Raw genomic sequence first — 25,868 nt, forward strand, 5'->3', positions numbered from 1 at the left:
GTGACTGAAGCAGTGATGAACCTCTAAGAGTCATGGACCTACTCCGGGGGTGAAATTCAATCTTTTCCCCTACCAGCTTCTGTGGGCATGGTTGGGGCCATGGCTTGGTATTATAGTAATAGCAACCAGGGGCAATTGGGGTGATTTTTTACAGATTCAAATCGTCCCTACCACCGCTCCCAAGGTGGGCCAAGGTGGTTGAATTTCACCCCTGACCTTGACCCATAACTATCCCATCCAAAGAAAGCATTAGGGGCCATTAGAGAAGCAGATTATTTGAAAACCTGGCTTGCTTGATTTCTAACTGATGGGTGACCGTTCTCAGTGGTTTCATCAGATGGTAAAAAACACGAGAATGATGACCCCTGTGGAATGGCCAGAGGCTTCTATAGTGGTTCTCCACTACTATTCACTGGAAGTGCCCTCTTAAAAAGCACCAGAATCACTGAAGACGAGTGCCAGACCCCAACCCTGGTCTATAATAAAGAATATCAGTTGAAACCATCAAATGTGCTGAGACAACTAAAAGGACCAGAAGAAACTCCTCTTCCCCTCCATCCTGCACAGAAATAACCCACAAGATGATTTCAAAGGGGAGAAAAAAAGTGCAGAGAAGAGCAACTAGGGTGAAGAACGGTTGCAGGATTTGGGTATGGCCAGTCTAAAGAAAAGAAGGACTAGGGGTGACATGAAGGACTAGGGTCTTCCAATATTTTGAGGGGATGCCACAAAGAGGAGCGGGGGGCAACCTATTTTCCAAAGCTCCAGAAGGCAACACAAGAAACAATGGATGGAAACTAAACAAGGAGAGAAGCAACCTGGAATTGAGGAGAAACTTCCGAACAGTGCGAACAATCAACCAGTGGAACGGCTTCCCTTCAAAAAGTGGATGCTTCATCACTGGAGGCTTTTAAGAAGAGACTGGACAGCCATTTGTCTGGAATGGAACAGGCCTCCTGCTCGAGCAGTGGGTTGGACTAGAAGACCTCCAAGGTCCCTCCCATCTCTGTTCTAACTAGGACTAAGGGAAACCAATGCCGCATCTGGACCCCCCTCTCTGACCACCGCGAACCATCGGCTTTCTATGAAACCGCAGGCCAACCCTCTCCTATAAAATATTCCCTAAAAAGGAAGGTTGGGCACGGGGTGACAGAGGTTTTTTTTTTTAACACAGCTGGATCCAGAAAGAGCCCCTTCAAGCAGCTGCACATCACTGCTCCCTCCTCCCTCAATGATGCATTGATTTCCTTTCGAAGCTCAGCCCCTCGCCCGCATTGTCTGGCTGCTCAAAGGAGCCAAGTGGAGCCAAGTGCTGGTTTGGAAGCAGTTGAGCGGATGCTGCAGAGGAAGCTCTCTGCTTCATCACGATCCACAAACTCATAAGCATTTGAGGGGTTACTGTGCAGGACGGTAATCCCGTAATTTCCTTTGCAATTCAGCCAAGTAAAATAAGACAGCCAACCAGCCACAGCAGCGTAAAGCGCTGAAAGAACTCTTCACGGCCTTTCAGCTTCTCCTTCCGCAGAAAGGAACAAATGACCCTGAATACATCTGCTGGATAACCTCTTGTTGTGGCAATATGGGCAGAAAGGTGTGTAGACTCTTCAGGCACCTGTGGCTACCCCTTGCCTTCTGCCACTATCGTTCCATGCATCAACGCTTCCTTTCTTGGGAGTTTCTAGTAAACCATAGAGATTCTTTGGGTTTGTTAACAGTAGATGCTATTTTGGGAGAATCTCACTCGAAAACCGTAACTTGTTCTGCATTCCTGACCGGCTCAACGTTGACTCAGCCTTCCATCCTTCTGAAATGGGTAAAATGAGGACCCAGATTGTTGGGGGGCGAGAGGCTTATTCTGTAAACTGTAAAGCACTGTGAAATGGTATATAAGTCAAAATGCTATTGTCCGTCCGTCTTTCTTTCCTTCCTTCCTTCCTTCCTTCCTTCCATGGTGCGCAGTGGTTAGAATGCAGTATTGCAGGCTAACTCTGCCGACTGCCAGCAGTTTGATCGTGACTGGCTCAAGGTTGACTCAGCCTTCCATCCTTCCGAGGCGGGTAAAATGAGGAGCCAGATTGTTGGGGGTGAGAGGCCGACTCTGTAAACTGCTTAGAGAGGGTTGTAAAAGCACTGGGAAGCAATATGTAAGTTTAAGTGATACTGTATTGCTATTCCAGAGATCACTGTAGGTTGTGGTGTGGTGTCTTCCATGGAACTGGGTAACCAAGGTGGAATGTCTTGGTTCTAACCCTCTTCTGGAACTCAGTAGTGGATCAAGAAACTATCTGCTTAGGACAAAAATATGTACAATGTCCTCCAACTTCAAATAAGATGCCGTTTGTTCTGAAATATAACTGCACCATCTGTTTTTTTTGAATCCATCATAATTTTGAACGGTTGAGTGGCTGGTAATAAGGCACACACCCTTCACAACTGATTAACTAACACCCTCAACAGTTTAAGAAACAAAGTACAATGATAATAATGGTCCATAAATTAAGAGACGGCTTCTACCATGGTCTCAAGCTATTGCAATAAAATCAAGCTTCAGAAAATGTTATTCTAACCTCTGTTTTTCAGTCAGGTAAAACCCAACACTCTTTCGCCCCCCCTCCCCTTCTGAGCAGCTCATAGGCTGAGGAGAACAGCACACCAAAGGACATGCCATACAAAAGGCGCAGTCTAACTTCTGCAAGGCAGCCTTGCAACATTACTCAGAAGAAAATGGCATTTATTCCTATGGCCGCCCATCTCAACCACGCGACTCCGAGGTATGCCTCAGATGAGGGAGACAGATTAGATCTATGCTCGGACTTTTCACAGTGACTTGCACAAACTAGATTAGTCTGTAGAGATTCTCCGTCATCCAGATCATGGTTGTCCCAAAAGTGCTTATTTAGGAGGCAACTGGACTTTTTTGCTTTTTGCTTTTGAAGACATTTCACTTCTCATCCAAGAAGCTTCTTCAGCTCTGACTGGATGGTGGGGAATGGAAGGATTTATACTCCTTGCAGACAGCTGGTCATTTGCATCCTTTTAGAGGGTTGTTGAGGCCACTTGGGGGTTTATCTCTGTCCTCCACTCCTACCCCCACCATTCCAAGGGTGTCATCCCAAATTGTATTGTGAATGGTCTATCTCCTGTCCCAAGGTGCTTTTTTTCCTGTAGCAACTGCACTTCTGTTTTCTTTTAAGTTTTCCCCTCATCTGAACTCCTTCAGCTCTAACTGCTACACCTTTCAAAGCGGTTTTCATCCCAAATTGGGGTTTATCTTGTCTAAGGCGCTAAACAGCTTTTTCCTGGAAACCTCCTCTCCCACAGTCTTAGATTCTCAGTCATCCAGATCATGATTGACACGAAAAAACTGCAGACTACAGGAACCAGGAGCACCACTCAGGTGATCTTGAGGTCACAGATAAACCTCAAAGTGGCCTTAATGATTCCCTAAACAGGATGCAAATGATCAGCTATCTATAAGTAATAAAAACCCTTCCATTGTAAAGGGATATGTCATAATTTATGACATCTATAAGTCTATACTGCCATTGTTGTGGTTGACTTATTTTTAATCCTGCCCTAGTTATATAGGGGCATATCAAGGGTCAAATGTACCTTTCAGCACTTGTTTTAAAACATTAAAACATCTCCCAGTGGCAAAAAAAAGCTAATTTTCAACAGCATATTTTTGTTTCAACTTCTTCCCTTAAATAAGAATCACAAAGGACGCCTTAATTCTAAAGCCACCTCAATATTATATTTAAAAGGCTTCCCCCCTGCCTATTATGGTGATGCTACCACTCTATGGGCCGAAAAAAAAAGACGAAGAAAAAAAGAACAATTGCAGAAAAAAAGTATGCCTGCCCTACAAAGTCAATCCCAAGTGTATCAGATAAAGGATAATTATTTATAGTGTTAGACTGGACAAGCTTTTCTGAAATGATCATTTTCACACATTATCCATGAGGTATTATAATGGACAAACACAACACTATAGAAAGGAGGAATGGATAAGAGCTGGTGCAGGTATATAATTCAGTAGAAGCCCTCCCAAATTATCATTAAGAATTTCTTGCTTTTCTCCCAATTTTTTTTTTTTCAAAAGGAGAGAAAAACACTCAGGGGATAACTGAACGAGATGCATCAGTTATGCTTCCTTATGAAATCTTAGTTTTAACATTACATGCTCTTAACCTAAATTTCCTTATTGATCAAGCCTTATTGATCAAGTTGAACTGTCCCACATTTTTATTAAAAATGCAGAGGGTGTTTCCGTAATTATAGGAATATTTTGAGTTGGCCATTGTAAGGCAAATCTTTCCCAAGTGCCTTAGCTAAATGCAGGCTATTCAGAATCCAATCATTTGTTCACTGAATCGTAATTCCATATAAGCCGATCATGGGCTGTGAGGACCCAGTCCAATGGGATTGGCCCACATCACTCATTCTGGCTGAGGAGGCTACGCTGCAGACCCCGCCAGTCAGGGAATTTCAACTGGGGGGGGGGGAGAGCCAAGAAAAGAGCCTCTTCTGCCATGGGCCCCCTCCCCCGGAACATCATGCCCCTTCTTCCTTGAGGTGAGATCCTCTCCCACTCCCTGGGCCTTCTGAAAGGGCCTGAAAACCTGACTCTGGCCTGGGGTCCAAATTGGGGGGGTGTCTCCATTTTGGAGGTGGCTACCAGATGAGATCTGATCTTTACCCCTACATAGCGATCCTATTTTCTAGTTTAATGTTGATGTTTTCATTTTAGTGCTTAATGCTTAAATATTTTCTAACTTTTTAATTGTCTTTATTATTGTCTATTTTAATTGTCTATAATACTATAAGCTGCTTGAGTTGTTAGAAAGTGAGATGGGCAGCATATAAATGTAATTTAATAAATGTATAAATAAATGAATGCTTTACAGCACGGGTGTCGAACTCGCCTTGTCATGTTGCCGTCATGTGACGTATCGTGACATTTTCCCCCTTCACGGAGGTGTGCGTGGCCTGCGCGTGACGCATCCCAGTTTGATACCCCTACTTTACAGTATACTCCTACACATTTTTCAAAAATAGGTCCTATTGTATTAAATGGGACTAGTTCATGAGTAAAATACGCTCCTTTAGTTTAAAGCATAAGATCTTAAGTTGAGGGTTATGATAAGCAATGAGGAGTCATGAGCAATTTGGGGAGGAGGGGGCAGCTTCCTTAATTTTGATCAGGCTTTCGAAAGCAAACCAGCATAACTGCCATTCTCTGGGTTTTGCAGCCGTTGTTTGAGAACCTCAGTGATACTAAAAATTTATATTTACATCTTGCTAAAGGCTGCCTGTAATAAAGCCATCAAAGTTACTCATAAAGGGGTCATATAAATTCATTTATCATTTTAGGGTATCACAGCGCCACAAAAACTGACAACCCTCTTCGTTAAAATCTAATAATAGTAAAATGCATTTATGTCCTCTCTAGTGCAGAAACAAGGGCAAAAAAGAAAATGCACTGATGCATTTTGAACACTGGGTAAGACTTCTTAAGTGTAATAATTTAATTGATTATAACATTATCCGATCTGATAATTTTATAGTTATCTGATCAGGAGAAAAATCAATAACGCGTCTTAAGATTATCTTGTGATTAACTATTATTTTGATAATTCTGCTTTCAGGAAATTGAAAAAAAGGAAAGTACACTCTTTTCAGATTAGCTCTGGTTTATTTTAATTGACAGAATTTCCTATAGATCTCAGTAATGATGGAGGAATAGAATGGCTAATATCTATTTTACTCACAGTACCCAATTCAGAATTTCAGCTTGTATCTCCCAGAACCCAGAGCATTTTTTTAAAAACAGGGGAGTGACTGGATCTTCCATTCTTGTTTACCTGGAATCCTAAACTCCATTTAGAGTTGTGTGGATTTTTTCCCCTTATCAGCCAGCATAGCAGGATGAACATACCAAAACCACCTCCAATGTTTTGGGTTTGTTTGTTCCTGGCTACACTGCCTGATATTAATTACTGCAGGAAGAAACCCATGCAGCTCTAAATGGAGTTTAGGATTCAGGGTAAACAAGAATGGAAGATCCATTTACTCAACCTATATATTTTTTTTAATCAGCGTACCATCCATGGCCAAAATGAATTGGATATATTATGCCCAAAGCACAGACTTAACCAAGCCCTACACAATGCCTCCCACTGTTTGAGTTTCTTGATGGTTGGTAAAGAGCTCTTATCTCAAACCTCAGTCTTTATCAATGTTGTGATCTTTTTAGCTGCGATAACAAAGTTAAATAGGTCAGACCTTCAGTTTCAGTTCCTTCTTTTATTTTTCGTCAATGGAGTTGTCTAAGAATAAAAATAATTTACCTAGTGAGCAGACTATATAATAGATGTGAGCAAGAGTGTGTCGCTCAATTACAATTCCAGTCATCTAGCCAGTGGTCTACCTCACTTTGATTTATAAAAGTATTTTCTTTTTATTAGCCATGCAATTATCTGCTCTCTTGTAGACAATATCAATAGCAGACCAACAGGTGCTCATGGAAATCTAAAACATTTCCGTAGGTACAGCTAAAAGCTTGCCTATGACCTCTGGGGTTTTAATAAATTAAATAATGGCACCACTATTCTGTAATATAGTAAAAACTATTCTTGAAACTTTCAACCCTTCACACCTAACCTTCAAAATTATCCCAGTATCTAAAAAGCTCTTTTAGACATACAGATATGATTGGATACAGAGGGAATTGATTCAAACCCATTAAAATATATTTATTTATTTGTTTATTTCCGGCTTTATTAATTCTACAAATAACTCAAGGCAGCGAACATATCCAATGCACCTTTCTCTTCCTATTTTCCCCATAAAAACAACCCTTTAAGATAGATTGGCTGGCCCAACAGCTGGATTTCATGGCTAAGGCAGGACTTGAATTCCCAGTCTCCTGCTTTCATGGCCTGCTACCAGCGTATTTAAAATTTCTTTCTGAAATGTCTATAGGTGAAACTCGAAAAATTAGAATATCATGCAAAAGTTCATTTATTTCAGTAATGCAACTTAAAAGGTGAACCTAATATATGAGATAGACTCATTACATGCAAAGCAAGATAGTTCAAGCCGTGATTTGACATAATTGAGATGATTATTGCTTGCAGCTCATGAAAACCCCAAATCCATAATCTCAGAAAATTAGAATATTGTGAAAAGGTTCAATATTCTAGGCTCAAAGTGTCCCACTCTAATCAGCTAATTAAGCCATAACCACCTGCAAAGGGTTCCTGAGCCTTTAAATGGTCTCTCAGTCTAGTCCAGTAGGAATCACAATCATGGGAAAGACTGCTGACCTGACAGTTGTGCAGAAAACCATCACTGACACCCTCCATAAGGAGGGAAAGCCTCAAAAGGTAATTGCAAAAGAAGCTGGATGTTCCCAAAGTGCTGTATCAAAGCACATTGATAGAAAGTTATGTGCAAGGGAAAAGTGTGGAAGAAAAAGGTGCACAAGCAGCAGGGATGACCACAACCTGGAGAGGAGTGTCAGGAAAAGGCCATTCAAAAGTGTTGGGGACTTTCACAAGGAGTGGACTGAGGCTGCAGTCAGTGCATCAAGAGCCACCACACACAGACGGATCCTGGACATGAGCTTCAAATGTTGTATTCCTCTTGTCAAGTCACTCCTGAACAACAAACATCAGAAGCATCTTACCTGGGCTAAAGGAAAACAGAACTGATCTGTTGCTCAGTGGTCCAAAGTCCTCTTTTCTGATGAGAGCAACTTTTGCATCTCATTTGGAAACCAAGGACCCAGAGTCTGGAGGAAGAATGGAGAGGCACACACTGCAAGATGCTTGAAGTCCAGTGTGAAGTTTCCACAATCTGTGTTGATTTGGGGAGCCATGTCATGCCAGGTCTACTGTGCTTCATTAAGTCCAGGGTCAACGCAACCGTCTACCAGGAGATTTTAAGCACTTCATGCTTCCTTCCACAGACAAGCTTTATGGGGATGCTGACTTCATTTTCCAGCTAGACTTGGCAACTGCCCACACTGCCAAAAGCACCAAAACCTGGTTCAATGACTGTGGGATTACTGTGCTTGATTGGCCAGCAAACTCGCCTGACCTGAACCCCATAGAGAATCTATGGGGCATTGCCAAGAGAAAGATGAGAGACATGAGACCACATAATGCAGAAGAGCTGAAGGCCGCTATTGAAGCATCCTGGTCTCCCATAACACCTCAGCAGTGCCACAGGCTGATAGCTTCCATACCATGCCGCATTGAGGCTATAATTGCTGCAAAAGGGGCCCAAACCAAGTACTGAGTACATATGCATGCTTATACTTTTCAGAGGTCTGATATTGTTCTATGGACAATCCTTGTTTTATTGATTGCATGTAATATTCTAATTTTCTGAGATTGTGGATTTGGGGTTTTCATGAGCTGTAAGCCATAATAATCACAATTATGACAAATCATGGCTTGAACTATCTTGCTTTGCATGTAATGAGTCTATCTCATATATTAGTTTCATCTTTTAAGTTGCATTACTGAAATAAATGAACTTTTGCACAATATTCTAATTTTTTGAGTTTCACCTGTACATTATCTGAACATAGTAAATAACTATTAATGAAAATAAACATAAGTGAGCCTTTTCATATCACTTCCAGCATAATCTAAAAACCTTTGAGAATATGTTCCATACACCATTTTAATCAAACAAGTAGAAAAGGACAGATTGTGCCCTCTTTGTATAAATGCAAGCATACTGAGATAGAATGAGAATTTCAATGCATATTAATTGCACTATTCAAAGACAGTAAAATGCATATTTGAGAAAATACGCATAGTTCAACATTGTACCAAATCAAAACTTTGTTATGACTAATTCTGGTTTGATTGCACATCCAAATCCAAATCAAATAGTGTCATTGAAAATCACACCAAACAAAAGCTTCAACAGGTGAAGGCATCCAGCTAGAAAGAAACAGGGAGACCGTGAGTTCTGATCTTGCCTTGAGCACAAAGCCAGCCCAGTGATTTTGGCCATTCTCTCTCCAGCCCTGGGAAGGAAGCAATGAGGAAGTACTCCTGGAAAATCTTGCCAAAGAAGTCTGCAAGGACTTGGCCAGGTAGTCTTCAGGATTCAGACACAATAGGGGGGGAAAACCTCCTAATTTAATTGTATAAATAAAGCCCACATTAAATTTACAGTTGTTGTCCCATACAAATGTTGCCCTCAGATTATAAAAAAGGTGGCATTTTTGGTTCACCTGATGAGTGGATTACTGCAACGTGCTAGACATAAAGCTGTTCTTAAAGATCAGTTAGAAGTGACAGCTGGTCCAGAATATGGAAGCGAGCATTTATGTATGCATGCATGCATGCATTTACTTATTTATTTTAATTCATTGGCCGCCTATCTTACCATCTTAGAAAAAGTGCAGATAAGAGCAACCAGGATGATGAGGGGACTGGAGGCTAAAACATACAACAAACGGTTGCAGGAGCTGGGCCTGGCTAGTCTAGTGAAGAGAAGGACCAGGGGAGACATAAGAGCAGTCTTCCAATATTTGAGGGGCTTCCACAGAGAGGAGGGGATTCAAGCTATTCTCCAAAGCCCCTGAAGGCAGGACAAGAAGCAATGGATGGAAACTAATCAAGGAGAGAAGCAACCTAGAAATAAGGAGGAATTTCCTGACGGTGAGAACAGTTGATCAGTGGAACAACTTGCCTCATAAGTTGTAGTTGCTCCAATGCCGGAAGCTTTAAAGAAGAGACTGAATAACCATTTGCTATTTCCTGCCTAAGCAGGGGGTTGGACTAGAAGATCTCCAAGGTCCCTTCCAACTCTGTTATGCTATGCTATGCTGTGCTATTCTGACATTGGATAACTCTGGGTGGCTTACAGTTACATATACCATAGTATGCCCATGTTTCAGTCCTTTTTTTATTATTTATGTTGGTTACCAGTTGCCTTCTGGATGCACCTCAAGGTGTAGGTTATCACCTCTAAAGCCCTTCATGGGAAATGGCCTAACTAGTTGAGGGACAGCTGATCTCCAATACTGTCTGCCTGTCCACTAAGATGGGATTCTGGGGCTGCAAATGCACAGCGTCACCCAGGAAGCATTTCTTCCTCAGATATCCCATGGTTCCCAATCCGAAGGTTTTCCACAAGTCACTGAAAGTTTGGCTTTGCTCCAGGTTTGGGGAACGTCAGCTGTTAAGTGCCTGTCAGTTTTCTTTAGGTTATTTTATTTATCCCTTCAACTGTTCAGGATTTCCCCCCCTTCTTTTGTCTTTTACCACGTAAGCCATCCAGAGTTGATGGGTCTCTAAACAAATAAACACCAAAAGGGCCATGAATAAATAAACAAATGAACTGGGAACCTGGCTGATTTCTATCTTGATGATGAGAGTAAAACTAATAAATTAACATTATGCACAACTTGCCACTGTTGTTCTGGTCAAAACATAAACGGAGTTGAGAATTTGGCATGCTCAATAGAAGTACCAGTAAAATTTCAGTGAGGGAAGAGATGCGCCTTGGGAAATTCTTTCAATGTTTTTAATTCCTTTAATTCCATTGTACAAGTCTCCGGCACTGGCAGACCAGCTACGAGGCTTCACAAGGTTGTTGTCCTTGTCCCCATTTTCCTAACGATTATCTTTATGAACCTGTAACAATCCAAGGATTTGGGGCAAGTTGGAACTCATCACCAAGTGACTTCTGCCTCCACACCTTTGCAGCCACTTCCAAACATTGTTTTGACATTCAAAGCAGTACAGGTCCAACTGGTTTCTCTTCTGCACTTTATATACACAGCATCATTTTCCTGGGATAACAACCTGAAAGTTATTTCAACTAAGCCATCTTGAGAATGCTTCAATATAATTGTTACATCTTTGTCCAATATCCTGAAAATATTACAACACTACAGTACTGTTCTAACATCAAATAAAGTACTACTTACATGAGGTCATTTGAAAAGGATAATTATACAGTCTACATATGGAGCGCACTCACCCAGATATCTTCTACTGGAAAAGCAAGGTGACCACCATCCCTATTTTTCCACATGCACTGGCTTAATTCCCCCCCTTCCCCAAATAATATGTATCTCTTGCTTCTGGTTCAGATCATTAAAAAGCCATGTTGGATTGTTCCACATAATTTTTAATTCAGAACTTTATTCTAGATGTCTGCAGGTAATCCAAACCAGACACCCTCCAAAATATGTTCTTCAATCATTTCTAGATGTTCTGAAAGATGCTCCCAATGCCTTCATTTGAAAATGAGGTTAAAGGATTTCTATTTTTTTGTTTTTGTTTTGCGTTTCCTTGGCAGTTTTTCACTTAACATTTGATGACACCTACTATTGAAAGCCAATAGTAGCCAGTGCTAGATTTCACGCTCCTCTGTTCAGTTTCATGAGCTATTCTAGTTCAAATTATCTAAACATGTCATTTATTTGTAACACACATTTATCCAGTATACGGAACAATAAATTAAGAAAACCATTACTATCCTTTTACTACAGAAGTTTCTGACTTCATTCGCCTTTAAATATTTTGCCGAATAATTTGGTGGGTCAGTATAACGTGTCTTAGTACCAAAATTACCTTTCAGACTTAGCATTTATGCTAGCATAAAGTGATGTTGCTGAAAAGTGACATTCTCAGGCTTTTAGCTTACCATTTTGTCTCCTCCAATATCAACACGAACCCATCCCATTCAGTTCCTGCTTCGTCCTTATATGCCCTTTCACGCAGGTCCTGTGTGGCCCACAATGAATCCAATCCCCCTCCCCCAAATAATTTAAACCCCATTCCCTTTATGCTACCATTAAGACCCTTAGTTTCGTCTACCTGATGTTTTCATGTGGAAGAAAGAATTCCAGAGACAGAAGATCCTAGCTCTCAACCACCTCCAAGCAACCAACTGGAATCCAGGACCTCACATTTCCTCATGTCATTGGTGGCAACAAGAGTCATAACTAGTCTCCACCCCAGCATTCCCTAGGCAGGCCATTTCCGGGCAGGCTCCACCTGTTGCAAGTAACAATTTCTAATGATTAAATAAGCCATTAAATAAGCTTTCCATCTCCTGAAGGAATGCCCCACTTCTTCTCAGGACGAGCTCTTTCATATGAAGTATTTCCTCAGACACCCATTTTCCTACAAGATCTGCATTCTCCATTCTGCCAGGGGAGTGATTACAGTTAGTGGCCCAAGAAACTGCAGGGAAGAAACTTCTCTCCTTCCCCCCGGTTTCTTCTAGCCAGTACCTTCACCCCCTCTCCCAAAATAGTTCCCCAACAGACAGGAATTTAACACAGTATGCTCACGTCCTTATAACCAGCTGGCAGTTGGTCCTATGAGATGCCCGTTGCCATACACAAGTCTGATAACCGTGTTGGCTTTCGGTCTTCCGCTGGTTACATAGATACAAGTACATAATTGGGCTAATCAAGTCCACGACATGTTATGAAAAAGAAATAGCTATTCTGTTTCCTTTGCCCTGAGTTAATGCAGAGAAGATAAAAGCCAGAGAAAGGACACAATAATGATAAGGTTTCCCAGCTTTGTACCAAACAATGGTCATAATCAAAATATACACCAGCACAAATGTTAACATGAAACAAACTACTTAAATAGATGTTATGTAAGCCCAAGCAAGAGCATCTTATTAATGGAAATGCTTGGCCACTTTCTGTTTATCTACGTGGGAGATTCAGAGACACTCATCCTCCTTAATGGTTCCTCCCGAAAAGGAGGACAAGGTTTGTTCAGATTTAGCAATGACTCGTTATGACACCCAACGAAACTTACTTGCAGCCACAATACGGTGGTCGGGTTCATATCCTTGAAGGGTTATCAAATATCCTGAGCCTCAGGCTCAGTCTCTTCGGAGGCAATTTCAGGAGTCAACAGCTTCCATTTCAATGAATTTTAGTCTACTCATATGTGCACAAACTATGGCTAGTTAACCTATGATATAATAAGCCAATCTTGAAATGTAGGAAAGAAGTCAGTTCATTTATTTAAAAAAATATACCACCACAGATCAAACACACAAAACATTTTATTAAGAACCTATTTGTGCCTGAACCAAACATGCTTTGTTTTGCGAAATGCTGTAAGTTACTCTTAACATCAACCAATTTTTTAAAGTTCAGAAATAGCAGGAAAAGCTAAAAATAGAAAAGACACATTAAATCCTCAAGTGATGGGCTCTTAACTATCAAAGAATTTATTATGGTTCATCACAAAGATGTTTAGACAGAATTTGGCATTTTTATCAACCGATTGAAACCTTCCCAAGACTTGGGGTAGGCAAATGTTATGATGGTATTAAAGATATCCGTGTAGGATGTAAGTTGTTCCAAGTCAAATTGCCTTTTGCAATTGACTGGTAGGGATTTTGTCCATGTTGATGGTGTTCAAGTGGTGCTCCAGATGTTTTGGGATTGCACCTATTACTATTGGGACTATCTTTGCTTTCTTCTGGCACAATCATTCCATTTCTATTTGCTGCTCTTTGTGTTTTGTGATCCCCACCCCAGTTCTTTCTTTTCTCTTCTGACAGTCTCCAGGTACTGACACACCTGTTTTCCAGACTTTTTTGTCTTTCTGATTGACAATTATAGTTGGTCACAGTCAGACAGATGTTTAGACAGGATTTGGCATTTTTATCCACCTACTGAGTCTTTCCAAAGGACCTGGGACAGGCAGATGTTGTTGTTTGATGGCATTAAAAAAATCACCACGGGATTTAAGCTGTTCCAAGTCAAACTGCCTTTTGCAATTGACTAATGGTGATTCTGTCCATTATTATTATTTGGAGGACAATAACATGAATGGGAAATGAGGTTTAGTAGAAATAGGAAAGGAATTGACACTTTCAACAATCTCAATTAAACCTGCTGAACTGTAAAATAAACTAAAACCTATTGAGATTTTACTTCATGTTCAGAACCTACAATTTAAACACCTGAAAAATTAATAAAGCAAGCCCCCACTTCTGCCCTAAGTACTGTACCTCATTCACTAATGAATAAAAGCAGAAACAGGAACAAAATCCCAACCCTTTTCCAGTATTTTCACATCAATAATCAACTCAGTTTTGGTTTGATAATGTGGTTTGTCAAGAACCAAACAGAATGTTTGTGATGTCCTGCATTCTGTCTGGTCCATTTCCAAGGTGCAAACAGTCCAGGAGTAAAAGGCTATAATCAGCATCTACATCAGGGTGTCCAATCATGGCAATTTTAAGACTTGTGGACTTTAGCTTGTAGAATTCCCCAGCTAGCAATTCTGGGAGTTGAAGTCCACAAGTCTTAAACTTACCAAGGTTAGACACCCCTGATCTATATGATGGAGCAGCATCTCTGGTATTCTTACATGATGTCAAAAAGGTTGAATTTCAGTTAAATTAGTCTTGTGAATAGTTTCATCTCAGAGAAATTACCATATATTTTAGTCCCTGGAAAAAATTGAGACTATTTCTCACTGACATCTTTCTGATCTGTTCGAGCAATGCAAAAATTCTACTTTTTTTCACTTTGTGCAATTTAGGTTGCTTTGTTCCTCTCACATCAGCAACAAATTTACCCTTTTATTTAAACGATTTTGGTTTTATGAACCCAAATCCTGCCTCTGACCAACTCACAAAAACAAAAAAAATCTAGAGTTTCATTAGAAATCAGTCTGATGCTACAGGTTCAAAGTTATTTATTCTTCAAGAATCGAAGTCTAAGAAATGGAAAAGTATGTGGTAAAACCAAATAGCTACACTGCACATAGGTGGATTTGTTTTCTAAACTGGTTTACTTCAAAGAGCAGGAATTAAGGACAAAATTGAAGCAATCAAGGATTTGACTTGTACTTTGATTAACATGAGTTAATCAAGGTACAAGTTAACATGAGTGTCCGCAGCAAAATGAAAAACACCCTTCCAGAAATGCTGGAATGGACACCTGACCAAAGCTTTAAAAAAAATGTATTGCTCACATTCTCAGAACTGAAGGAAAAGAAAATATCCACTTAGCCTTCAAGCAGTATCTGCTGGAAAATTATCTCAGCATTTTCATTTATTATACTGGTTAGAATGTCAGCACAAGAATTTATATTTATATGTAATACAATCACAATTGGTACCTCTGTAACACAGTTCAAGTTCAGAATGCTGGTGTTTTTGACAGTCTACTGCAGTTTTTCCTCTTTAATCTCTATACAACTGATTGCTCTCCTGCTTTGCGTTTGCGTTTTGCTACACATCCTTGTAATTTACTCTCAGGTTTACTTTCTTCCTGCCTCTCTGCTCATTGTTTCCAAAACTTGAAGCAAGAACTTTCATCTATGACTAGTGGCCCTTGCTTAATGACTGGCCACTTAGCAGCCAAGTGAGGTTGTGACAGACCCTTCCCCAAAAAGACCTTACCATCCTGTTCCAGAATTCTCATGAAAATATGCCCCCATCACATGATCCCATTTTGGAGACTGGGGATTATACAATTTTACAGCCAATTGCAGCAATCCACAGTCACCTGATCCCGATTTATGATGTATTTTTTGCTGGTTTCCAGCCTTTGGGACCAGTTTGTCAAAAAAAAAAAAAAAAAAAAAACCCACCCACTGACTCACTTTACGAGTGGAGTGTTCACTTTACGACTGCCATCCATCACTTAATGACCATCTCAAAAAAAAATCATAAAATCTGGTCGGTCATGTGGATAACTCCACTCATGACCCTCAGGACTCAAAATGGATAATCTGGCCTCCAAGCTGTTTTGTCCTTGTGGGGATGTCTTCCAGACATTGTTCTTGAACTGCCATCATTCCTTTTTCCACACAGTGTTTCTGGCTCAGCTCAGTTTCCAGTATCCCATCTACCGCCCTGATAATCCCAAATCCGACGGAATTTACTACTCCTTATTTTCAAATCACATATTTTCTCCTTTGATAACATTGCAAAATCTATCTTTCCTTTAGCCTAAATAAGGAGCTCCACATCCTGGACATCTCTCAACTTATCTGTTTTAAAAAACCTCACACTCTCCATTCAAAATTCTCTACCCAGATGTATTCATCACACCTGCCTTCAGTCAGACTACAAGGCATCTGTTTAAACTCCCTTCCTGTTTATCCTTCTTTCCTTTTCACGATACTCAGTGGACGTCTTCTTCTCCTGCCCCATCGCCTATCCAGTTTCTCCACTTCCAATTATGCAAACTTCTTCTACTTCCTCAATTCTCCCTCTTTCTCCTGCTGTCCTAGATGGCTGGAATTGCCTCATCCACTTCTTACCTTTAAAATGCCTCCTCAAATCTAAATTTAATGTGGAGCCTTTGGCAAAAGCAAAACAAAATTACCCTGCAACCCTTCATCTCTTACTGTAATTAACCTAAAGTTTATATAACTGAAGTAAGTCCACAATTTTCTCCTCCTCACTCTGCCTTTGCTTAAATCGGTTCCTCCCACTGAACCGTGAATCCTTTTGGATAAGCATGTACAGGTAGTCCTCACCTTACAACAGCTCATATAGTGACCGAAGTTACAACAGCACTGAAAAAAAATGACTTATGACCACTTCTCACACTTACGGGCGTCGCTGCATCCCCATGGCCACATGATCAAAATTCAGACGCTCAGCAACTGAATCGCACTTGTGACGGTTGCAGTGTCCCAGGGCCATGTGATCACTTTTTGCAACCTTCTGGCAAGAAAAGTCAGTGGGAAGCCAGATCCACTTAACAACCCTGATGTTAACAACTGCAATGATTTATTTAACAACTTTTGAGTGCAATTGTGGTTGTATGTCCGGGACTATCAATATCATTCGTTATAAAAATGTGGGGTATATGGTTGGCTTTAACTGGCAGCAAGCTAAGTACAACCGCACCCAAATGGTATGTGGGATAAATGAACTGTTACCTTCACACCAGGAATCCAGATTAGGGTTCCCTTCAAAGAACAAGGCATGAAAATGGTCCAATGTCATACATATCATTTATTTTGGCCATGTCATGCAGGGGAATTCACTGAAAGCAATTATGTATGGATGAGTTAGCAGCAAAAGGAAACCAGGCAATGAAGGAATACAGTGGCTGGACGCTATCAAAGCTGACCCCAGTCAGAGAAAGAGCAGAAGATGTGGGGAGACCTGGCCCAAAGAATCATCAAGAGCAGGACACGACTGAATGGATATCATCCCCCTTCATCATCCTTGACTCGGCCTTCCATCCTTCCGAGGTCAGTAAAATGAGGACCCAGAAATGCTGACTCTGTAAACTGCTTAGAGAGGGCTGTACAGTACTATGGGAGCAGTATATAAGGCTAAGTGCTGTTGTTGTTGCTGTCATCATCATCTAACTGCCACTGAAGTTGTAATTATGCAGAATGGAAGCCAACAAAATATTATTTACTAAATAAACTTGAAACAACCCTTTTTATTTACTGTATGAACATGAGAATTTTGTTCATTTTTTTTTCTCGTATGAAAGATTTGCTGCCCAAAAATGTTTTTTTAAAGTAACCAAAAACACCAACACAACAACTTTCATATACCCCCGTTTCATTAAGTAGAGCTCAACCATCCTATTTATATTTGTGTGATCATCCCACAAATAAACCCGACAACTCCAACCTGTTCTTGGTTTGTAAGGCAACTCATAGGAGGATAAATAAGGGAAGGAATAAACAGCACGGAGACAGCGGATAAGCCAAGAGTTTTCTCAAAATATACAACTTATTGTTGCCGGGCTCAAGAGAGACAGGGTACACATTAACAAGCAATAAATTCATCACCATGCATAAAATCCACTAGCTTAGGCAGCTTTGAAAAAGGATTAGGTAAATTCCTGGCAAATAGGTTTATCCATGGCTATTACAGTCATTAAAGATCTATACAGAGGCCTCCATGGACAGTCGCAGTATACCACTGAATACTGGGTTATGCAAACGAAGACTAAGGAGCCCCTGCCACTTTCATTGCACGTCCTAGAGGCCGTGATGACGAACCTATGGCATGCATGCCGAAAGTGGCACGCAGAGCCATCTCTCCGGGCATGCCAGCCGTCGCCCCTTACTCTTCCAGGTTTCTTGCGCGCTTCCATGTTCGCCAACACTGTCCTAGAGGCATCATGTACTAGGAACAGGTGAAGATGGATTTTGTTGGCGTTGGGATAAAGAAAGAAAAGCCCAGACAAAATCTCAAAATACTGTACTTTTCTATTATTATTTCAGTTCAGGGATGGTGAAATAACTGACTTTCTAAATATGTTATCTTCTTAAAATACATATTCTTCTAAGAAAGTCAATGGAGATTCTCTGTCCTCCAGGTCATGGTTGTCTCAAAGGTGCTTTTTTCCCAAGAGGCAACTGGACATTCTGGTTTTTCTTTGAAGATGTTTCGATTCTCATGCAAGAAGCCTCAGAGACAGCTGAAGAAGCTTCTTGGATAAGAAGCGAAACATCTTCAAAGAAAAAACCAGAAAGTCCAGTTGCCTCTTGGGAAAAAAGCACCTCTGGGACTTCAAAGAAAGTGTTACTTTAGAAAATGTTACTTTACATTCAGCAAACTGCTTATGGTGATTACACAAAAAAGCTAAGAGTTTAAAATAGTTTTTAATTCATCTGAAGCAAAATAAACAGAGAAGATCCCGACGTACCTCATGGTTACTGTTGTTTAACTGGACAACATAATAGGTGAGAACAGTTTGGACAGAAGACCTGTAAGCTACGCTGGGGGAAAACTAAGCTGAATTATATCCAAATTCATTTCATTTTACAAGAAGTACTCAGTTCCTTAAATATTGAAATAATAACTAGGATGTCAAGGAGAATGATCCTTAAGTTTTACATAAATGGGAAGGAAATAAGAATGACCCACTGAGGTTTAAGCAAGTCTTAAAATGAGGAACCGAGATGAAGCAGCAAAGTTCGTGCACCATGACATGCAGGTCAGGACGCGTTTTACACTCCACAACTTGCGCCTTTCTCAGCTGTCACAAAGTAACACAACTCTAGTCTTTGCTGAAATCCTAATCCTGCATGTCTGAACTGTATGCTTTTTGACTGCATGACTGACCACTTCCTCATCCACAGACAACCCTACTTCTTCTCATGTGGAGCTAGGTTCCTATGCACAGAAAACTAGGCGTGTTGTACACCACACCATCCAAAGTAGCCCAAACATTCATCTATCATTTTAAGGCCATAAGATTCCCCACCACTTACTTTCTTTAGAAACAGATGGTTCTGGTTTCTGAAAGCACGCAACCTTGTCACTGGGCCATATAAATAGGGACCTTTTACCATCCCGCTTGTTCTCTTTAACAGTGGGAACAATTCACCCGTGGAACCGGTTGCCTGCAGAAGTTTGTGGGTGCTCCATCACTGGAGGCTTTCAAGAAGAGACTGGAGTGCCATTGATCCCGAATGGCGTAGTCTCTCCTGCTTGAGCAGAGGGGCTGGACTAGAAGACCTCCAAGGTCCCTTCCAGATCTATTCTAATGGATGGAAAGAGGACAGCAGCACCGAAAGAGATCGGATCTGGGAGGTCAGGAGCAGCATCTTCCTGGGGGGAAGGCTTCCTCCTCTCCAACCAACCCCCCTCCTCCCCCAGCCGGCATGACTGAGCAAGGACAGGGGCCTGCTGGCTCCGGGCGAGCAGCGCAGCGCAGCGCCAGCCTTGCTTGCTTCCTTCCGCCCGCTGGCTGGCTGGCTGGCTTCCCCGCCCCGAAAGCCGGGGCGCTCTCTGTAAATAACCCCTCCGTGCAGCATTGGCAGCAGCAGCAGCGGCGCCCCAATTAAAAATGGCGAGCATCTCGCGTGGCTGGCTGCGTGCAAGCTACAATGGGGAAGGGGGCCGGAGGAGGCTTTTTAAAAGAAAACCCCCCGGCCAAGGCCGAGCGGGTTGCCGGCGCCTCCGCGGGGCCCAGCGGCCGCGCATTCCTGCAGGGGCAGCCTCCTTCTCCCCCGCCCCCACCCACCCACCCACCCAACGCAATAATTCCCCTTTGCAGGCGGCGATCCCTGCCACCCACCCACCCACCCACCCCTGCTTGGAAGACGCCTCCGGGGACCCCCTCCGCCGCCCGCCCAAGCGGGGAAGCCTCCGCCCCCAGCGCTGCCAAACTTTTAAACTTCGGCCTCGCGCGAGACGGCAGGCGCCTCCCCCCGGAAGGGGGGCGCTCGGGAAGGTCTTCCCAGATGCCGCGCACGGGGCTGGCGGCTCTGCCCGGAGAGACCCTTCCCCACCTCCGCCAAGCCCAGCCGCACGTGGCCCAGGAGGGGCTTCGGGGATCGGAGGGGGACGGACGACGCACGCAGCGGGGAACAAGCCCGGGGCCCGTTGCTGCGGAGGGGCTGCTCTTCCCCCTTCCAAGGAGGGGAGGGGGCTCAGGAGGATCGGGGCAAAGGGGGGGAGGAGGAGGGGGTGGGGGACAGGGCAACCCCCAGCACAGCTGGGGAGGGGGTCCAGGGACGCGATCGGAAGCCCCCACCCCTCTCCCAGCAGCCAGGAGGGGCTGCAGCCCCGAGCGGCGCGGCGGGCGATGCTGGAGAGCTGGAGCGGCTCCAGATTAGGGCGATCAAGCGCTTAGTTGGGGGGCGCGTCGGAGCAGCGCCAGGGATGCGGGGTGCGAAAGCAAGAAGGGGAGGGGGGGGGAGGCGCCCCGCTTCACCTGCGCAGGTGGAGGCGCGCGGGAGGCCGATTCCGGCAGCGGGAGGCCGATTCGAGGGGGTGTATTGGGGGTCCCCCGGCGGGGAGAGGCGGGGCGCGGGTTTTTTTTTTTTCCGCCTACCTTCCATCTCCATGTCCTCCGGCTCGCTGAGCTGCTGCTCGCCCGGCTTCTGCGGCGGCGGCGGCGGCGGCGGCTGCTGCTGCGGGGGCGGCGGCGGGTGGTGGTGGTGGTTCATGGCGGGCGCCGGGGCCCCTCGGGCGGGGGCGCTGCGGGGCGGCGGGCGGGGCGGGGGCTTCCTCGCGGCCTTCCTCAGCGGGCAGGAGGGGCGGCGGCGGCGGCGGCGGCGGCAGGGAGACGCGCACGTATTTGCTGGCGATGCGCCCAATGGCGGCGGGCGAAGCCGAGGGAGGCCGAGGCCCACCCGGCGAGGGCTGCCGGCTCCGGCGGGAGAGCGGCCCTCTGCGCGCCCGCCTGGCTCGGCCGCGGCTCCTCCGCCTCCTCCTCCTCCTCCTCCTCGCGCTCTCAAAATGGCCGACGCCGCCGAGTGTCACATCCGCATGGGCGCCCCGGCCGAGCCGGGCCGGGCCCGCGCCAACGCCGCCACGACAGTCAAGGGAGGCCCGCCGGCCCTCGGGCCCCGGGCCTCCGCCGCGCCGCCGGAATCGCTTGCCGCCTTGCCGGCCTGCTTGGGCTTTTGCCTGCCTGCCTGCCTGCTTCTCGGCCGGCCGGGTCGCTGGGCAGCAGCGGGAGTGGAGAAGGCGCGGAGGGAGCAGCCAGGAAGGAGGAGCAGCAGCAGCAGCGCCGCGGCCGCCCCGGGAACAGCAACCGACGCCGCCGCCGCTGCTGCTGCCGCCGCCGCCGCCGAGGAGGAGGAGGAGGAGGAGGAGGAGCCGAGGGGAGGGCGGTGCGCGCCCCGTGAGGGGAGCATGGGCGAGGCGGGCAACCCCTCCTCCCGCCTGCGCGCGCGCCCCGCGCCCGGACTGGGAGAGGGTCTTCACAACCCCCTTCAGCCTCTCTGGGATGTGGGTGGGTGGGTGGCATGGGGCCAGGGGGATTGGCGCCCTCCCCCTAAGAGGGCCTGCAAGGGCAAGAGGAGGGGTCCCTCAGGAGTGCCCTGGCATACCCCCCCAGCGTGACAAAATTGGGGGGAGGGGGAAGAATAGCTGGGCTGGCTAGTACAGGGCGTGATGGGGAGGATTGCCCACCCCCCTTTGCTTCCCCCCCCCAATAAGTGCGACCCCCGCAGATGGGCACAGAAGGAGGGCAAGCAGGATGGTGTAGGGTTTGGTGAGAAGCGGATTGGGGGGGGGGGGAAGAACGGAGGGTGGGTGAGTGGGCACCCCATTCCACCCCACACCGTCTCCTGCCCTCTTCCTGGGTTGCTGGTCTTCAGGACAGAACTACAAGCAGTCCTCAACTTACAACGACTTACAATTGAGCCCCAGATTTCTGTTGCTAAGTGGGTCTGCTCCGTTTTACGATCTTTCTTGGCACTGTTGTTAAAGGGAATCACTGCACTTGTTAAGTTAGCAACGTGACTTGTTAGTCTGAATCTGGCTTCCTCATTGACTTTGCTTGTCAGAAGGTCGCAAAAGGGGGATCCCGTGATCCCCCGGACACTGCAACGTCATAAATATGAGTTAGTTGCCAAGTATCTGAATTTGCATCACATGACCATGGGGATGCTGCTATGGTCGTAAGTGTGAAAAATAAGTCACTGTTTTCAGTAATGTAACTTCAAACAGTCACTAAATGAACTGTTGTAAGTCATTCTCCCTTGCAGTTGTTTTTTTTTTGAGAGGGGGAAACATTGGAGTGAGAACTCCACTAATTTATGTAATGCAAAACATGGTACCAATATAAAATGAATTGCTGGGTTACAAAGAGAAAGCACATGAATTTCCCTGTCCAGTCATCTTCAATCAGGTTTAAACCGTCCTTTGCACCTCACCAATTACTCTTCAATTGTTTTCTCACCCAAATCCACTTCAAAACCTGTTATCACCTTGCATGTGTGCATACGCAAATACAGTACACATAGACTGTTTGCAACACACCCATAAAGCTGGCTTAATCTGGAGATGGGTACCGTATATTTTGGAGGGGCTGGTTCTGAGAATTTAACCAGTGAGATTGAGAAACACCTTGCCTGAGCAGTGGGTTTCTCAACTTTAGCAACTATAAGATGTTGGAATTCAACTCCCAGAATTTCCCAGCCAGCCATGTTTAGGCCAAAGGAGCAAAAAACTTAGGTGATACTTTCAGAAAGCAATAATGGGCTCTCCGAATTGGGCTGCAAAAATCTGCACTACGTTCCAAAACTTAATCACTGCCTTTTAATAATCATCTGGAATTTTTGCAGCTGAAATCTGGTACTCCTTTTTCTACTGGAAGATGACAACTCCTTACTTGAACACAAGAAACAATAAGAAAGAAAACTAGCACCCAGAGTTACAAAGAAAGAAAAACTGGACATATGGATACAGTACATATATAAACATTCTAGCTAAAGGTTTCAATGAATAATAAACCAAAATTCACTATAATCAGCCATCACTAATGTACATTGACAAATGACTCATTGGTACGTTGCTGAGCTCTGCAAAAAACTGAGTAACCCAAATATAAGAGAACAAACCTTTCCAGCCTCTGCAACGGTGTAGATCTAAGCATTGACTTATCCACCTCTTTAGCATCTATAGCTGTTAAAAGATTTTTTGCACCTCTTATGTAAATATTGGGGATGTGGAGATGGGAATCATCTTTGGATTTATTGTTCTCTGCTACGGAGATGCCTATTCTGAGAATGCTGCATGGCACATTTTTCATTTGCCCTTATAATAATTACTCAGCAGAAAACAATTACCTGCTTATAAAGATACAGAGTTTGTATTATTTTTTAAGCAGTGATCATCAAGACTTTCTTCATGCTTTTTCTTAGATGCTGTGTTTGGCACAACTTATATTGTGGAGATGCATTAAAGCAGCACTTTGCAGGACTTTTCCATGGGAAGGAGGCAGGGATCCAGGAGAGGAGGAGTTGTGGGGGAGGGGAAATCAAGAAAACATGTAATTGGAGAAGTACAAGAAGATAAGCAATTTGAGGGTGCTGATAAGGATTGTGGGGTGGGGGAGGACAGAGCGAAAGGGCTCTGTGCAGATCAGGTGCTGTGTTAAAGTTCCGAGATTTTTATTCCACCTTTTATTTATTTGCAGAAAGACAATCAACTCTGGCAGCGAACATATCTAATACTCTTCCTTCCTCGTATTTTCCCAACAACAAGAACCCTGTGAAGTGGGTTAGGCTGAGAGGGGGAATGGCCCCAAATCCCCCAGCCGTCATTCATGCCTAAAGTGGAACTAGAACTCCCTGTCTCCTAGTGATTGTTGGGCCAAGTCACCCAGTGGGCTTTCATGCCTGAAGGAGGCCAAGTAGTCAAGATAATTTGTTTACTGGGCAGCTTGCTGTATGAACCCAAGGCAGGTTGGTCATTTCAATAAATCAAGCTGGTGCCTTACAGGGAGCCCTCAACTTACGGCCACAACTGAGCCCAAAATTTCTGTTAAGTTGTGGTTTTTGACTCATTTTGCAACTTTTCTTGCCACAGTTGTTAAGTGAATCATAACAGCAGTTAAGTTGGTGGCACAACTGTTAAGTGAACCTGGCTTCCCCATGGACTTTGCTTGTCAGACAGTCGCAAAAGGGAATCGTGTGACCCTGGGACATCGCACCTGTCATAAATATGAAACCAGTTGCCGAGCCTCTGAATTTGGATCACGTGACCACAGGGATGCTGCAACGGTTGTAAGTCGGGAAAAATGGTCCCAAGTCACTTTTTCCCATGTTGTAACTGAAAAGCCATTAAATGTAAATGAGGACTACCTGTATTGTTAACACAGTTTAAAAATAACACAGTTTTACATGCACACATATCTACATGGTGTGTTAGCTCTGACTGATTCACTTGATCTCACAGCAATGAGATATGGTTATACTGAAAAATTGGCCAAAGGTAAATCCAGTTAAAATGAATCTATTAAAAGGCAGGTGTTGAATTCATTCATTGGAGGGCAGAGCTGATAACAATCTTAGGCTGCATTAACAGAGGGACAGAATCAAGACCATGTGAAGTATTAGGACCCCTTTACAAAACCTTAGTAAGATCACACTTGGAATGCACTATCCAGTTTTGGGCACCAGAATATAAATAAGATGTTGAGACTCTGAAAAAAAAAAAGTGCAGAGAAGAGCAACAAAGATGATTAGAGGGCTGGAGGCTAAAACATGAACAGTTACAAGAATTGGGTATGTGTAGTCTAACGAAAAGAAGGACAAGGGCAGAGGTCTCCAAACTTGGCGACTTGAAGACTTGTGGACTTCAACTCCCAGAATTCTCCAGCCAGTTGGAGCATTCTGGGAGTTGAAGTCCACAAGTCTTAAAAGTTGCCAAGTTTGGGGACCCCTGGATTAGGGGGTGACATGATAGCACAGCAGTTTTCTAATATTTGTGGGGCTGCCACAAAGAAGAGGGGCAAATTATTATCCAAAGCACCAAAAAGAAAGAAGAGAAATAATGGATGGAAATTAAGGAGAGAACCAGCCTAGGAGAAATTTCCTGACAGTAAGAGCAATAAACCAGTGGAATAGCTTGCCTTCGGAAGTTGTGGGGGCTTTATCACTGGAAGCTTTCAAGAAGAGGCTAGATGGCATTTGTCTGGAATGGTATAGACTCTCCTACTTGAGCAGGGGATCAGACTAGATGACCTCCAAGGTCCCTGTGTTATTCTATGTTCTAATGAACCCCCAAATGCATTGCCTCCCTTGACGAGCTTCCAAATATCTGAGGGGAGAATTTCTGTTTCTGCAAAAGGGGGTACTGCCAGTCTGTAAGCCTTAATTTGACATATAAGAGGGAATCTGTGGATTAAAGTGCTTGTTTTTATTTATTTTCTCTTGAGAGGGCAAGGGCTGTCGACAGGAGAAGTGTGTATCAATTCAATAGGATCCCAAAATAATCATCCTGTGAAAGTTGATCCCCCCAAAAGTCTCCCCACTGAAGGTTATGCAGTCAAAGTTTCCCTCAGAGACAGAAGGCAGCTAGGTCTCTCAGCCCAATCTATCTCACAAGATGGTTATCGTGAAAATAAAAGAGTTGAGAACATGATCAGTGCTACCTTGAATTGTACAGAATAA

General features: G+C 44.0%; 1 protein-coding gene across 1 annotated transcript in view; it reads right to left on the reverse strand.

The window, feature by feature from the left end:
- Window positions 1-21,541, reverse strand: part of USP7 (ubiquitin specific peptidase 7) — a 92,026-nt gene extending 70,485 nt beyond the window's left edge. The window contains 1 exon segment of the mRNA XM_087973134.1: window positions 20,795-21,541. Coding sequence (XP_087829260.1) covers window positions 20,795-20,909 — 115 coding nt within the window. The 5' untranslated portion in view covers window positions 20,910-21,541.
- Window positions 21,542-25,868: the final 4,327 nt, after the last annotated feature.

Source organism: Notechis scutatus, chromosome 12 (genome assembly GCF_049901735.1).
Source record: "Notechis scutatus isolate UNSWTSFEM ecotype Mainland chromosome 12, rNotScu1.2, whole genome shotgun sequence".
Taxonomy (NCBI): Eukaryota; Metazoa; Chordata; class Lepidosauria; order Squamata; family Elapidae; genus Notechis; species Notechis scutatus.